The sequence below is a fragment of the Rhopilema esculentum genome, chromosome 12 (genome assembly GCF_057945365.1).
Source record: "Rhopilema esculentum isolate cy_ngs chromosome 12, ASM5794536v1, whole genome shotgun sequence".
Taxonomy (NCBI): Eukaryota; Metazoa; Cnidaria; class Scyphozoa; order Rhizostomeae; family Rhizostomatidae; genus Rhopilema; species Rhopilema esculentum.
Genome location: NC_142826.1, coordinates 8,523,728 through 8,539,054, shown reverse-complemented (window position 1 = coordinate 8,539,054; position 15,327 = coordinate 8,523,728). Strand labels below are relative to the sequence as shown.

Here is a 15,327-nt window from a genome sequence, read left to right as displayed (position 1 = left end):
ATTTAAATATGGCTCAGTACGAGATTTATTCTTAGAAAGTTTGGGTTATCACATTTGATTTTCCAGAGCATTTTGATTTTGTTTGTCTGTTTAAGAGATTATATTGTAACTTTATCATTGCATCTCAGTTTTTCTATTCTTATTAAATGCAATGACTCTTTGGTTATAAAGCTGCCTAGAAGGATAGGTGAATTCTTTTTAGGAAGGTTTTTCTTTACATTTTTATTTCTTTTTATCGTTTAAATATCCTTAAATAACTGATAAGAATGTGATACAAAATGCTTGATCACATGAAATAAAGTTGCGATGAATCCTCCATTGAAAAGGGTTAGAAGCAAAATGTATAGAAACTAAATTCTGATCGAATTTTGATAAAAAATAAAGGATACCGGCTTAGGAAAAGACTCAAATTTTGTCGAAATTTTTTCTTCTAAAAAAGGGTTAAGTTGCATCTTTATGATCAGAAAAATTAAGATTTGAATTTAGTTTCAGAACGAAGGTCGTTTTGTGAAAGAAATAGCACTATTATGAAGAGGTCGATTTTTCATAAAAAAAGAGAGACTGTAGGCTTAGAAAAATGGTCGAAATTTTTTAGAAAATTTTTTCTTCTAAAAAGAGGTTCAGTTGGCTCTTTATGATCAAAATAAACAAGATTTTAATTAAAGTTTGGAATGAAGGTTTTTTGTGGAAGAAATAGCGACCTTAGGGAGAGATTTGCTACATCCATTCCTCCAAAGACACCAAAGTGTGCCAATTTCGCATAGTACTCCTTAGTTTTTAAAGCATTAATTGCAAAGCGTCTCTTTCCGACTTCCTTCATGGGAAACGAGTTACATTCCAGTGGTTCTCCTTCAATTTAACAAAAGTAGGAAAAACTTGAAAATCGAAAAAAAACGCATGGAATTTCCAGTAAATTTACAGAAAAAAACAATGGTATTCTATTGGTATTTTATGGTTCGAGAAAATACGGCGAATTTCCAACGGATGTAAGTATATTTTTCTCGTTTAAACGCGAAAAAATCCCCGTTTATGAAAATGAGAAGATCAGCAGTGTAAGGGAATTAAGTCAATGGATAGCACACCCCTGCAGCTGTATTGCTGTTAACTAAGGGTGAAATCTAGACTGCAGTTATGCTGTTTCAAGGGATGCTGGGTTGGCTGAGAAAAATTTGCTTGGAGTAAGAGAAAATTTGTAGCATATATCAAGCTTATGAAACGAATCTCATCCATCTGACTTGCACCATTATTTATTGATAATGAAGTCCATACTGGGTTAACAATTTTGATTCATCGCAGCTCTTATGCCTACTTGATATGATTATTGTGAATCAAGCTTACGAAGCTACCCTGTGCTGCTTTTGTCAATCTCTAGCTTTTCCTATACTAACAATGTTTATCACATCAAGACAAAAACTTTCCTTATATCAGCAATCTTCAAAACCCCCGAATCCTTTAAAACTCTACATTTGTTTTAAAACTCAAATATACAGGACTTCAATATTACATATATTCATAGAATAGTTGATATCTATTTTGGTGCCTTTCTTCCTTTTCCACCAAAAGACTGAGCGCCTTGCTGGAATTGTTTCATCATGTTTTGAAGTCCACCCATTCCTCCTGAAATGAACAATATCATAAATGAAATGACATCAAACAAGGGCTAATTTATTTGTACCCCTGATATCACGATTGCAGCCCTTTTATTGCCCCCTCCATTTTCTCAGTCATTGCAGTCAGCTATTAAGTCAAAACTAGGTAACACGCATAAAGAAGCATAAACATAGAAGCGAGTGTTAAATTGCACATCATCAGTCAGGTATTCACAAGATGTTCCTAACAAAATTTAGGTATCTGGAATTCAGTTCATAAATGAACAATTGCCCAAAGAAATAATCACGATAGAAGCTTTCAAATTTCGTTGAAACCCTTCTAGACACGAAAGAGACGGCTAATTTGTCAAAAGTACAAGTGATAGAATATATTTTTGGTTAATGTAATTTGTGGAATTAATAAAAGAGAGAGTGAGGCAGAAACAAACCCATTTGCTGTAGAACTCTTGGATCCATCATTCTTGCCATTTGCTGATTTAATTTTGCCATCTGGGAAGGATTAACATTTTTCGCCATATCTCCTCCTTTGAAAAGGCCCTTGATGCCACCCATTTTCTTGACCATTTGTGCAAATTTTTGGTATTGAGATAAAAGTTCTTGCACCTCTCTTGATGATACACCAGAGCCCCTTGCTACCCTTGATACTCTTGTTGGATGTTTGGTAAATAATTTCGAGCCATTTGGACTGTCTAATTCTGAAAAAGAGGTCACAATTTCGTATTGAATTTCAATAACAAATAAAATTTACTATTTGAGAACCTTTTCTTCCCGAAAATTGACGTCATCCCGTAAAAGACCTTAGTATAATTGGTGCTCATTAAACAAAATAAAGCATATTTATCAACTGCTTTTCAAACAGTTGATTACAAACAAAGACAAGGTTGCTGCCTCTCTGAAACATGTTTTTTATAACATAATAACTCACACCGTGAATCCCTGTATTAGCGCCCCCTTCTAATGAGTGCCCACCAATTTGAATAGGCGCCCCCATCTTAAAATTTGGATCTGTTCCTTGTTTGAGAAGTGAAGGTGAGAAGGGTGATTATTATGATGATGAAAAAATGTACATTTACATTTACCTTGAGTAGAGAACTAAAGATTTACTACTTAAATAGGCTTAGATTGAACCGATTGTCCAGAATTCTACCATTCCTTCTGTTAGACTATATCTGTAAAATTAATTAAAGACTAATCAGCGCCCCCTCGAATGAGCATCCCCTGGTGTGAACGCCCTACAGAATTTTGGGCCTACCTTCATCACTCATGCTATCCATTATTGTCATCAGCTTTTTTAGCCTTGCAACTGACTCCTGTTCGCTACCTTTCGATATAAAATCAGCACTGAAGCCAGGTATCATTCCCTAAAAAACAATTCACATTTTAAAACTACTTCGGTCTATATGCAAAATTTTCAATTAATAACAGTATAGGAAAACTTTCCGTCCATAAAAATGTCGTACGGACACAGTCAGTTTGTTAAGCCCAAAGGCCAACTTGATGGATTTGTAACCAAAAATATTCACATTATGTTTTATAAGAACTGTTTGTAAAAAACACTAGTAGCCCCAGCTCCTGAGGATAAAGAAACTCTTTAAGAAGGGACCGGAGGTGACCTTAGATTTGGAAACTGCTTCAAAGAGGGTTGATTCAAGCAACTAACAAATAAGAACAAACCATTATCTGGCTGAATGGTCCCATCTTCATGATATTTTGAAATTGTTCATACATGTCACGAATTGTGAACACACCTGTTGGAGAACAAAGATAGGTAAGCAATAGCTGAAAGTGTTAAAGAAGACGTGAAACCAAAAAAATCGTTCAATAAAAACCTAAGAAAAATTCTAATTCAGCCAAATCTATGGATCAGTATCGCGATTGGATAGGATCTGCATCTAAAGTGCAGAATGAAACTGGTAGCAAAGATAAACGCGAGGACGATTTTGAAAACCCATTCCAATATCATGTGCTATCCAATTCCCGTAACAGTAATTAAAATAATTAGCAATCTTAAGATTAATCTAAATCTTTCCCTAGTTTTGGATCTAAGCTACTGTTATCAATAAAGTCAGGATTGCCTACCAGAGTTTAGTCTTGATGTGAAGATCAGCACAACAAAGCTTGTAGTTGGCTTAATTAAATATGGAAGATCGTGCAAAGTTTAATAAACTGGATATCAACAGAAAAGTCCGGAAAGCTAATTTCATTTAAAGCATAACAATAATACGCCTTTCAGAAAATAAGTGGAATGCAGCAATAGATGAATTTTTCAATACTCAAACAAATGGATTTTACAAGATATATAGGAACACTGGAAATGAAGTGATCAGGAATAAGTAAGAGTTTACCTTGCTTTAATTTGTCTATCAGTTCTTCATTCTCATCAAGCTTTAACTCATTAACTTTATCAATCAAACCTTCGAGATCTCCCATTCCTAAGAGAAGGAGGATAGTAAAATAAATCGAAAATATAAACCCGGATCCAAAAAACACAGTCTGCTCCTAATGAGAAAATAAAAAATATTGTTCTGTCTACTTGATGTGATGACACTGTTTCCCTATGTTTCCCAAGGAATTCAAATCAATCAGTTCATAAACCAATCTTAGGTCAGGGCTTGACGACCAAGTAAATCTTTAAAGGTCGCTAAAAGCTGCTATCCTGAAAAGTTTAAATGCACCGGTGTCCCTTCCCAAAATGTCGAGGAGAAATGAATAATAATTTCTTTCTTTAATTAAGAGCTTTGAGCCATCATCATACATCCCAGTATCCCTTGTGGCACGTTAACGAGTAAAGGATTTTTGTATATTCCTAATTCATAACAAGTAATTCTCTATTCTTAAGAACTTTCAACGTAGTAATGAAATAAATCGATTAACATAAAAACATTACAGAGCAAAGCAGAGTTACAAAAACATTTAGAGGTTTGTGTTATATTTACATGAGGCAATTTTGACGGACATTTTGACTTTATTCAGTTTCCTCCAACACCTAAAGCCGAGTTCAAGGCACTGCAGAAATCTTTTATAAAATAACTGTTCTGACGAATGAATCCTTTGAGAAGAATTACATTTACACCTTTAGTTTACAAACCTAATAATTTGCTGATGAAGGGCTGTGTTTTAAATGGCTCAAAATCATCAATATGTTCTCCGGTTCCAATGAAAATAATAGGACTTTTAGTTGCTGCAACGCTAAAATGATAATATACAGTATGAAAATTGAAATTGAAAGCAAATAAAAAAGAATGGCCAATATTGCAAGGAGAAAATTTGCACAAACATTAAAAATCTCATAATGAACCGATTTGCTTCAAATGCAGAAATAAAAATGTAACTTTGCACAAACATTCGAGTATAGTCATGCTTTCATGAAAAATTGGAGCAGGAGAATCATCTTGACTTTTTCTCTTTGCTATCATAAATATCAAATGCCTATTTTAATAAAAGCATCGAGTATCCAGCTATATAAACTTTCTCACTTGAACTTAATGCAATAGATAAGATAACACGAGATGCTGACTTTATATCTGACAAGATATCTACATTACATCTATGGACATCTGTAGATATCCGACACTCCTCCGAGTATAAAACACTGGATAAGAGATGTATCCAGGTTAAGATAAGAAATTGCAGGAGAAGCAGAATTGGGCGTTCTTTTTTGGTTCCTTGATTGAAAACCCAGCATTCTTCGCTGTACAGGACAATTCATATGAGAAATTTCAGACGAAAAGTATGCTTCCCCTATTTTGATATATTGTTGTACGAAAGGTTTATTTAAAATAAAGCCTTGTAATCAAATCAAGATTTCTTTGTTTTTTATCTAAATGCTTAAAGTGATTGGTCATACTTACGCACTAAGAGCCCCACCACCTTTTGCATGACCGTCTAGTTTCGTCACGATAACAGAGGCTACGTCAACTTTGTCTTTAAAAGCACGTGCCTGAAAAAAAATCATTCCACTCAGCATTATCGGTCATCTTGGGGAGAACAGGGTCGAAACTAGTGTTGTCGAAACTAGGTCGAAACGGATGCTAGCAAATCCAGACTTGATGCCGATGCGAAAATATCAGTTGCTAAGTGCAATTCACGAAAATCAGAACCAACAAGTAAATCTAGAGGTTATGTTTATGTGGTGTCACTTAACAGTTAATGAATGTCCCGATGCAACAATTTTGTTTGAAAAATTAAGCTATATTTGATCCTGAGACGTCACTCAAAAGACTGGTGGATCAGCAAACATTAATCAGTTGAAATTTAACAAGAAAGGCCAACATTACTATTGAAAGAAACAAAGTTTCTTTATCACTACAGTGTTGAAAGGTTCTAATCACTGAAAACAAGTCATCACGCTTTGAGCCAAAGGAAAGACTTCGCATTCTCCTTGAACTCGCGTTTTAGGATATTAAAGCAAAGAAAACGGGACTACTAATGAAACGAAGTGCTTGATGCTTTTTACAGAAAATTGAAAACATACCTGGGCCTCGCATGCTTGACCAATTGAAGCATCCATCACAAAGATTATGTTATCTGGTTGCTGAAAAAAGTTCATCAAAACATTCTAATAAAACAAAAACTTTCTCATATTCGGTAACATAAGTAATATTTTTATGAGTTCATGAAACGTAGAGAGCATTAAATGATCAGTACTTTTGAAATGACTTGTAAGCAAGAAAGAAGCTTTCAAATATTAAATAAGGGAAAAGCGACTTTTTACAGACTCTTGCTAAAAATGATTCTTAATGGAAAAAGGCCGTTCAGTGCAAAGTTTTTTGAATCACGAAAATGTAGTCGAAGTTAAAGAAAATCAATATTGAAACTAAATGCTAATTTCCAAGAGAAGTAAAGTATGATTAATTCGGCAGTAGTTGCATCATATAGCATTAGAAACAAAAAAGGAAAGCAATGATAATATGTCTATTATTGAAAACCTACCACTGCATTTGAAACTTGCAACATTTCCTCAAACAATGATTCCTCTTGTTTGTGACGACCACTGAAAGAGGAAACCGTAATAGCTTGTAACTTAACCATAAAATGTACTTGAAGGCAGGAGCATGCAGAGCATATAAAACGCAATTTCAAATGATTCAATAAAACCAAAAATAAAGCACAAGGGGGAAAACTAAGTTTGAAGAAGGGAGTTGTATTTAAAAGATTATTTGAAAAAGACAAAAAATTTCACAATAATTCAAGGAACATTTCCTTTACCAGTAGCATTTAAGGAAGCAGTATAACCTAAATATGAAAGTCATGCTAAAAGGAATATTAAGTTAATTTTTCATATGTTGATAAATGCTGACAACAAAGAAAGAAAAAAACAAAGAAACATACCAATGAAAAAAGCTAACAAAGAAACATAACAAATTTTCATTAACCGCAAATGGCAATTCCAAGTTGGAAAACAACAAGACCTCTACATGTCATCCTTAAAATTATGATAAGGTTTTGAGGTTTAAATGTAAATTGATGGAATATCAAGACAAACCTGGTATCAACAATTATAATCTCAAAATTTTCTTTTTTGAACTTGTCAACACCTTCTTGTGCAATAACTACAGGATCTAGCTCCGAATAACTAAAAAAAAACAAGGAAAGATAAGAAATTAGGTTTAAAATACATTGTTAACATTATTCATCATCAACAGGAATATATGAAAATCTTGAATAAAGTTTCCTGATTTTTGCATTTAGGGTCAAACTCAGAGTTACAACTTAGAACTGTCTCAAGCCTGTACACTTCTGCCTTTATTTGAACACTTTATTTGATCAACAGCAATTTGTATTATGTATAATACATTAATTTATTTTTGCATAATAAATAAGATGATCAAACGGTTTATGACTTTGCAGGCATTTCAGATGAAGGATTTATCTATATGCACATAATTGATGTTGGATGTCTAAAGAAAAAACAAAGAAATTTCCAAGAATATATGTACCTTCAGTGAAGTTGCTTTATGAAAAGGTAGGTTATACAGAACCAATAGATGTATTTCGTTTAACATTAAACACCTCAAACAAACTTCCTTGCTTAAAAATCCCAATGTATACAGTTTGATTCATAAAAAACTTTTCTAAAGACTATCGTTGCAAAATTATGAATTTTGGACCTTGGCATTCCAATTTGCAAAGGGGATAATTATTTGAAAATTATTTGTGCTGTTGCAAAGCCCCATTTTCTCAGCATTTCATTGTGAAGTGCATATATACCAAGACCCAGGTATACACATTTGTCATTCATTATATAATTGTTGGAAATTGGGAAGGTAGAAGAATACAGACTCCATAGTGCCAGAATAAAGCAAGGATATTTATTTCTGTGCTAAGATAAGATCATGATCTTAACTTGATGTCTCGCCTAAAAATGTTAATTCTAATAACATTCTTTAAAGAAAAACTTTGCAACCTACCTCCCATAGAAAGGAATCCTAGCCTTTGTAGCATTTTGTTTCAACTGATCAAAAGCACCTGCAAAAAAGACATAGTTTTAATTCAGAAAATTTACTGCTAAGTAAATCACAAATTACAGATAGATAATAGAAATAGACATTTGAAAACACTATATTGCTTTGATTTTGAAAGCTGGATTAATCACATGAACAGTGAAAATCCATGACTTTTGGGCTTGTCTCTCAAGCAAATTGTGCTTTTTACAAATATCACATTTTTCAAATATCAAAAGGTTGCTGTTTAGAGAAGAAATCTAGATTACATCAAATTGTTTAAGGGTAGTCATTTTATTAAAAACAGAATCTAAAGTCTTAAGAACAGAGAGAATACTTGAAAATAAATGGAATTATGTACACCAAATGTATATATTTCATATGAAACATACAGCTTTTTTGAAAGCAAGGCTGGAAACTTGGTGGCCACATAAATAGGTAGTAAATCAGTAAACATGAGCTTCTAGAGATAAAACAAGTGTAAACTTTTAGAAACAACTGAAAACAAATACATTTTTATTCACACACAAAAATATTCCAAAGATGGTATATCTCTCAACAAGATACGAGTAACTTCAAAATAATATTATACACATTATGGTCATACCAGCTCTGAAAGTGTCTGCACATATTAAACAAGTTTTCCATCCTTTCTTTTGGTAATAATATGAAAGCTGTAAAATGAAAGCCCAATAAGCACAATGAAACTTAAATACTTTGAATTATCTCACAATACAGTATACTAAGCAGTGTAAAGAGAGAACAAACACTGAGCAGCATAATATGTACATAGTCTATTTCATTTAGCATCTGAAAATTGGTACTATTGCTCACTCATCCTGTGGCACTTTAATTGTTTGCAATTAGAAGTAATTTTTTTAAGTTATTTCGCTAATACAACAGAGAAAAATCTAAAAAGCTCAAGCCTAACAAGGCAAATCTGTTGGAAATTTAGTCATAGAGCAAAACCCAAAAGAAATGATTTGAAATCCTGTACTTTCAAAGTACAGTGGAGGCAAAATGCATAAATATAAAGACATATACCTTGGTACAGGTGGTTGTCTTTCCACTTCCTTGCAGACCAACAAACATTATCACATTATTTTTGCCCTTTGTTGGTTGCCATGACTTAACCGCAGGGTCTACCAACTGCAACAAAATTTCAAAAATTGATAGTTCATTGAAATGTGAATGCAAATTTTGAAATAATCCATTACAAAAATCAAGAGGACAATAATTCTCACTTTTATAATGATGCTCACTAGTAGACAGCAATTAGATCACACCAACAAGCAAAGGTAACAGTTAAGATAACAACATTAACACAAGTCTACATTACCAATACAGAATCAAACATCTTTACCATAGAAAAAAAATGGTGTAATGTATCTTTTTCAATATATGCCTTTAAATAAATTCTTTTTTTTTAAAAATGAGATCAGAACATATGCAGGTCATGCTGTCTGGGTGGGTTTTGAGGGATAGCCCCCAGAAAACTATGCAAAGCCACTGTGAATATGCCATAATAGAATATCTTAAACTCAAAATGTGATGGATCTGCCTATTGCTTCGTATAACAATTTATTTGCATTTTTAGAAAAATTGAACCAGACCAACACCCCTAAGGGGACTAACACCCCCACTGTTCTTTGCTTGCATATGTTACTGAATGAAATAAAAAACAGCACTCAAATTGCTCAAGATTTTTACCTTACAAAGTTCTTGAAAAACTGTGTGCTGGATGACCCTCCTCTTGTTTATTCCTGCTGCCATTTCATCAAAATTTGCTGCAGCTCTGAAACAGACAAATAAGGTCAATGCAGGTTTACAGAATGAGTCTATTATTATAAGCCAAATTGGCAAATCGTTGTATGTAAATCAGTTGATTCTTTAAGCATTTTCCTTCAAAGAATTAATTAATACTGAATATTCAAATAGTTTTCAGCAAAGAGTTAATAGTAGCAAAGTAGAAACTAAGACCAAAGTCTCAAAGCTGAATCTCAATAGATTCAGAAACTTTAAATGAATGGAAAAACTTTTCTAGAAAAAGACAATGGTAAATTTCACATACTTGATATTCTCACGCAGTCTCTTGACCAATTGCACATTCACATCAGCTTCCAGAAGGGCTGCACATATCTCTTTCAACATTGCATTTAAGACCTTTGGGGAATGGAGATATATACAAAATAGTGTTATGAGTTTATTCAACAGTTGGATCTTAACAACCAATTATGTTTATCTATGCATACTTAAGCTATTTCTAAGCTACTTAGAGCTATCCTTTTCTATGCACATGTGTGTACAGCTCTGCCTATATGATATTGATTATATATAACAATTGGTAAAGAGAAACAATTCACAAGGCTTTACATCAAGTTCAACAAAATCAATGAAGATAAGAAGATGAAAATTAATGAAGATAAGAAAATGTACATGACTGATATGTATTTTGTTACCAAACCAATTCAAGATTATGTTGATCTTGTTGAAACTTAATTCTTGCCCGTGTCACATCCGTGTCACACAGATCTCAAAATGACATATTCTTCAGGTGTTTGTACTTGTGAAGTCAGATTCAGTCATTTGAACAAAATATAATTTGAGCAGAAATAAACCGGCTTTTCATCACTCATACAGCAAAATTACCAAATAATATTTTTTTGCAGGTGCGAAAAAACCATTTATTTGGTTTATTTGGCAAGTGTGCAAATAAATTTTAGAAAAAATATCCAAGGGTGGGCACTTGTCATACTCTGCGGCCTAGCATGCGGCCAGCAAAGAGGCATCGCCAAAGTCATTTGTGACTAGTTTTAAAGCATTTTTCTGCTCTCTAATTGAAGAGCATTCATATCTATGTAAAAGATGTGCTTGTGAACAAATAATCTAATATTAGTTGCCCAAAATAGCGAACTTTTGAAACTTTCTGTTGCACATCTGCTAACAAAGACGAAAGATGTCATACACGGCACAATAAGATAAGGTGGTCGTGAGAATATGGCTGCTTCATTTCACAATGTTTTGCTTGGGGGTAGTTGATGGCTAAAGTTTTAAAACCATTTTACGAGTAAAAAAAAGAAACCTGGACTCACCTCTTCGTTGATGATAGTAGCATTGCTAAGAGACTTCAATGCAGAAGTAATTTTTCTTCCTAGATCCGCGAGAACCATGATTGCTAACTCTGTTTGTCTTCTACTCTGCTTAAAATGGCCTTTTGCTCCTGCTGGCTAGGCCCGTGTGCTCGGCTCAGGCCAATTGGTTTTGATCTGTCGAATGTGCACTTAGCAAACAATCATACAAAAATTCCGTGAATCGGAACATTTATAACATTATGAAGCAAAAATAACCCAGTAAATTATAAATAATAATGTAGTATATATAATTTTCTTCTCTACTCCACTACGTCGCACAACCAAATCGCGGAGTGAAGTAGTGTATAGCCTCGTAATGGTTTCCCATCGAAAAGTTCTTCCCCTACGTCACATATACAAGGTTTCTTCACTTGTCGGAGATGGAACGAAGAATTGCTTCCATCCATCCAGAAGATGAAAATCACCAGAAGCTGTTGAAGGATCGAATATGTCTAAAAGGCTCATTTTAATTTTATCGTGGAAGAAATTGCTTTTTCTCCTAATTTGTAAGTTTTTATCCAGATTCCAAAACTCACTATCAACCTTTCGAAAGTTTTATCCCAGTTGTAACTATCCCAGTTAAATTTGTTGTATCCACTTTTCCAAAGTTTTATCCCAGTTGTAATATTTCTTAAAGCTAGCATCAACATCTCTTGCCATAGATGGAATAATTTATTTCTGGTATTCTTTCCTTTTTCCCTTCCCAAAGTTTTTCTATGTATAAACTTACATGAATTTACAGAAAAATGATCCATGTCAATCTAATCTACTTTCATTTATAAACCAATGCACAATTCTCTTTGTGAAAAACAGCTGTTGTTACAGCCAAAATAAAAGACATAAAAACATACTCAGTGCAAAAATGATATTTTTTATTAATCTAAATAACGTAGTCTGGGCCATTCTTGTAGAAAACCAAAGTTTTAGTTTCAAATATATCATTGAAACTTCCTTTTAATCACCCTTAAATCATTCAAAAATGTTTTCCAAGCAGTTGAATAAATTATAAAAAACCTCCAGGCAAGTCATTTTGATCAATTTAGCATAGCTGAGTGAAGAACACCTAAAAGAAATTACAAAGAAAAATATTTTCAAGGTTGATCCAATGGGAATTAATATGATTAAAAAAGCTTCTGATAAAAATACTGAGATGACTCTCTAGATTTAAAAATTGAAATTAAGATTGAATAACTTTAAAAATATTTTCAAGGTCAATACAAGTGGGAATTAACTGCAATCGTGGCCAAAACTCCTTGACACTGATTTAAAAATTCGGCATGCTATCAATTGTTCCCAAGAAAAATGAGGACATATCAATTTCTCCCCTTCCCCCCAATATCAATGTTGGTGTCGTTTGAGAGCTAAATGTCCCAGCATTCGATTTTAGCCCATACAAACACACCTACAAGGGGGTAGGGGATCACGTTGAATAAGAACCCAATTGCATTTGGGAAGCAGTCTCACGAGTTTTGGACAGGATTGTGGATAAAAAACCTTCTGATAAAAATACTTAGATGACTCTCTAAATATCAAAGTTGTAATTAAGATGGTCAAGATTCTTGTTATGTTGTGCCTAAAATCACCCTTTGATGAAAATACTTTCTAAACCATTTTTAAAAAAATTACGGTAAATCCAAAGGGAGTATAAACTAATCTAACATTTAGAAAAAAGTATTTTGATCTTCCAAAAGTTATTATAATGAATTAATGTACATATTATATTTCTTAATATGTATCAAATGATTAAAAGTTGGTTCAACATATATGTAAGTACATTAATCTCAAAGTGCATGAAAATAATCAATATTGTTTTTCTGTAACTAGTCCAAGATTTTGCTTTCAAAGCTGAATATTATGTTCATCATATGTATTTGTCAGCACAGGCAATGCTATATAGCTCACTGCCTGCACTATTAAGTCTGTCATGGTACTCCACTTTTTTATAGTTACATTCAGGTACTCCTCGAAACCCATACATTGCTCCAAAACATGCCCCAGCAATAACACCAGTTGAATCATTATCTCCTCCATGAAGCATTCCATGATGGCAAAGTTTTTCCCAGTCACTGCCAGATGCAAGAAGTGCATCATATGCAATCATTGGAGCATCATGTCCACTAGATCCACCCCAATTCTGGAAAGCAAGAGATTTGTAGAACAAATCACGCTCTGTAACACCATATTTATCTGGAAACTTTGGCTCAGTTTGCCCATCTAGTATACCTCTTAACAGCAAATACTTCTCCCATGAAGTCTTAAAATATTCCCAGGCTTCAATATTTTCATTAACAAAGTACCCACTTTCTCTAATGTAATCTAATGCTTGTGGAAGTAAATCCATGAGTTTCAAGCCCCATTTTTTAACAGGAACTTGCTTAACTGCCAGTGCTGTAAAAAGGGCACTTGCAAGACTTCCAAGATACCCTGTTGGATGATGATGTGTCATTCTTCCTGATTCTATACTTATTTTGATAAGCTTCTCTAAACACCTTTCATCATCGACGGCCGGGTACCTTAGCCCTATACACATCGCTCTCATTGCTGCCCCACATCCTCCACCTCGTTGATTAAAGGGTATTCGATAACCATCAGGAATTTGGGGGCGTAACTGGCTACAGCTGTTCATAGTTGTCGCTCCAGGTGCCCTTCCTGCCATGTCTCTAACTACAATCCATTTGTATGCTGCAGCAATTTCAGCAAAAAGAGATTCGTCATCTGCATCGCTTTTCTTAACAAGACTTTCTGCAGTCGCCAAATTTAATACAGTGTCGTCACTAACTTTCCAATCGTTCGGTTTTATTTCCAACTTATTCACACCTCCTAGTTTTTTTAGTTCATCGTGGATGCTTGATCCAACAAAGTTGAATTCCCACCTACCATTCTTATAACCTAATGCATCTCCAACACCACTAAGCACCATCGAAGCTTTATACCTCGTTTGAATATCTGGTAGATCACTACTTCCAGCTTCTTCCGCCATGTTTCGGACTTTTGAATGTTGTTGCTGCCGTTACCATGGCTGAAAATAGAAATTTCTATGGTTGAGATGATCATGATTGATCATGATTGATGATATAGGTCGAGGTCCAAGGATCATTCGAGATAGGGATCATGCAATGCAGGGCGAGAAACAGGAGGCACAGGGAGGATCGCCAAAGCTGTTCTTCATGTCACACAATAGATATAATAATAATAATGGAAACTTTTCATTTTGAATTCCAGTTAAAACTACAATTAAAAATCTCACTATTCAAGGTAATTTGCAACTGGCTAGCCTGTTTTTACAAAATAACAATCGTAGTAATGAGAAAAGAAAAAAATGTTAAAAGGGGAGTAGCTCTGGATTAGTCCAAGTTTTGTTTCTGCAGCAGAATATATAGTATGTGGTGCGAATGGAGATGCTAATAATAATAGTAATAATTATCTTTTTTTCAAACATCTCATTTTCATTGAATACATTTTAAATTTACAATTATACGATTCGCTTTTACAGGCATTATATAATTGGCTTATCTGCATTACAATATTTAGAAGTCAATCAGTTCGGGGCTTAGCCATGGTTTGTTTCGACGACAGAAGATATAGTAGGTGCAGCGGATAGAAATGTTCATGAGTTTCATCAAGATGGATTTAGTTTGATTTGAGTCAAAATTGAGTTGATGTAGCATGTCGGAGAGAGAGGTAGATGAGGTTCCCAGAATGCCAAGGATACTCATAGAAAGGTTAACAAAGGTAACACGTTTATAGGCAGGGCTCAGTTCCTTAATAAGATCATGGTATTTCTTAGCTTTTCGAGTACTGTTTACTGGGCACTGCTACAGTAAGCTCTAGCATGTAAAGGGTTCGACCTTCAGTTACGAAGACAAGATTTGGTCGATAGAAGTCACCTGTGATTAAAGAAGGTGATAGAAATGAAGGCAGGTCCGCGTAAAGTGAGCGATTTTCAATTTGCACTCTCTTCCCCGTAAGCAAATGGTCAGCACTTTCAGTGTACGGGGTATAGCCTTCAATTCTTGTGACTCAATGTAAAATTATTTAAAATCGCTAGATTTTGATTCTCTATACAGTAGACTCAAATTCTGTATACAGCTGTTGAAAATCCCTTTCAAATACATCAAGGTTAAAGGCTCTTGTTTAGCAGCA

The 15,327-nt window shown here is 34.0% G+C and overlaps 2 protein-coding genes across 2 annotated transcripts; both read right to left on the bottom strand.

Annotated features, from left to right (window-relative positions):
• Window positions 1-599: 599 nt before the first annotated feature.
• Window positions 600-11,471, bottom strand: LOC135681529 (signal recognition particle subunit SRP54). Its single transcript, XM_065196050.2, has 16 exons — window positions 11,146-11,471; window positions 10,125-10,216; window positions 9,764-9,848; window positions 9,098-9,202; window positions 8,661-8,727; window positions 8,021-8,078; window positions 7,096-7,185; window positions 6,543-6,603; window positions 6,085-6,144; window positions 5,462-5,550; window positions 4,699-4,799; window positions 3,956-4,042; window positions 3,285-3,358; window positions 2,863-2,971; window positions 2,039-2,305; window positions 600-1,617 (listed from the first exon to the last, which is right to left on the bottom strand). The coding sequence occupies exons 1-16, from the start codon at window positions 11,221-11,223 to the stop codon at window positions 1,529-1,531; spliced, it is 1,512 nt and encodes a 503-aa protein (XP_065052122.1). The 5' UTR covers window positions 11,224-11,471; the 3' UTR covers window positions 600-1,528.
• A 186-nt stretch (window positions 11,472-11,657) lies between these two features.
• Window positions 11,658-14,269, bottom strand: LOC135681535 (ADP-ribosylhydrolase ARH1). The gene has a single exon (XM_065196058.2). The coding sequence runs from the start codon at window positions 14,162-14,164 to the stop codon at window positions 13,046-13,048; it is 1,119 nt and encodes a 372-aa protein (XP_065052130.2). The 5' UTR covers window positions 14,165-14,269; the 3' UTR covers window positions 11,658-13,045.
• Between the last annotated feature and the right edge of the window lie 1,058 nt (window positions 14,270-15,327).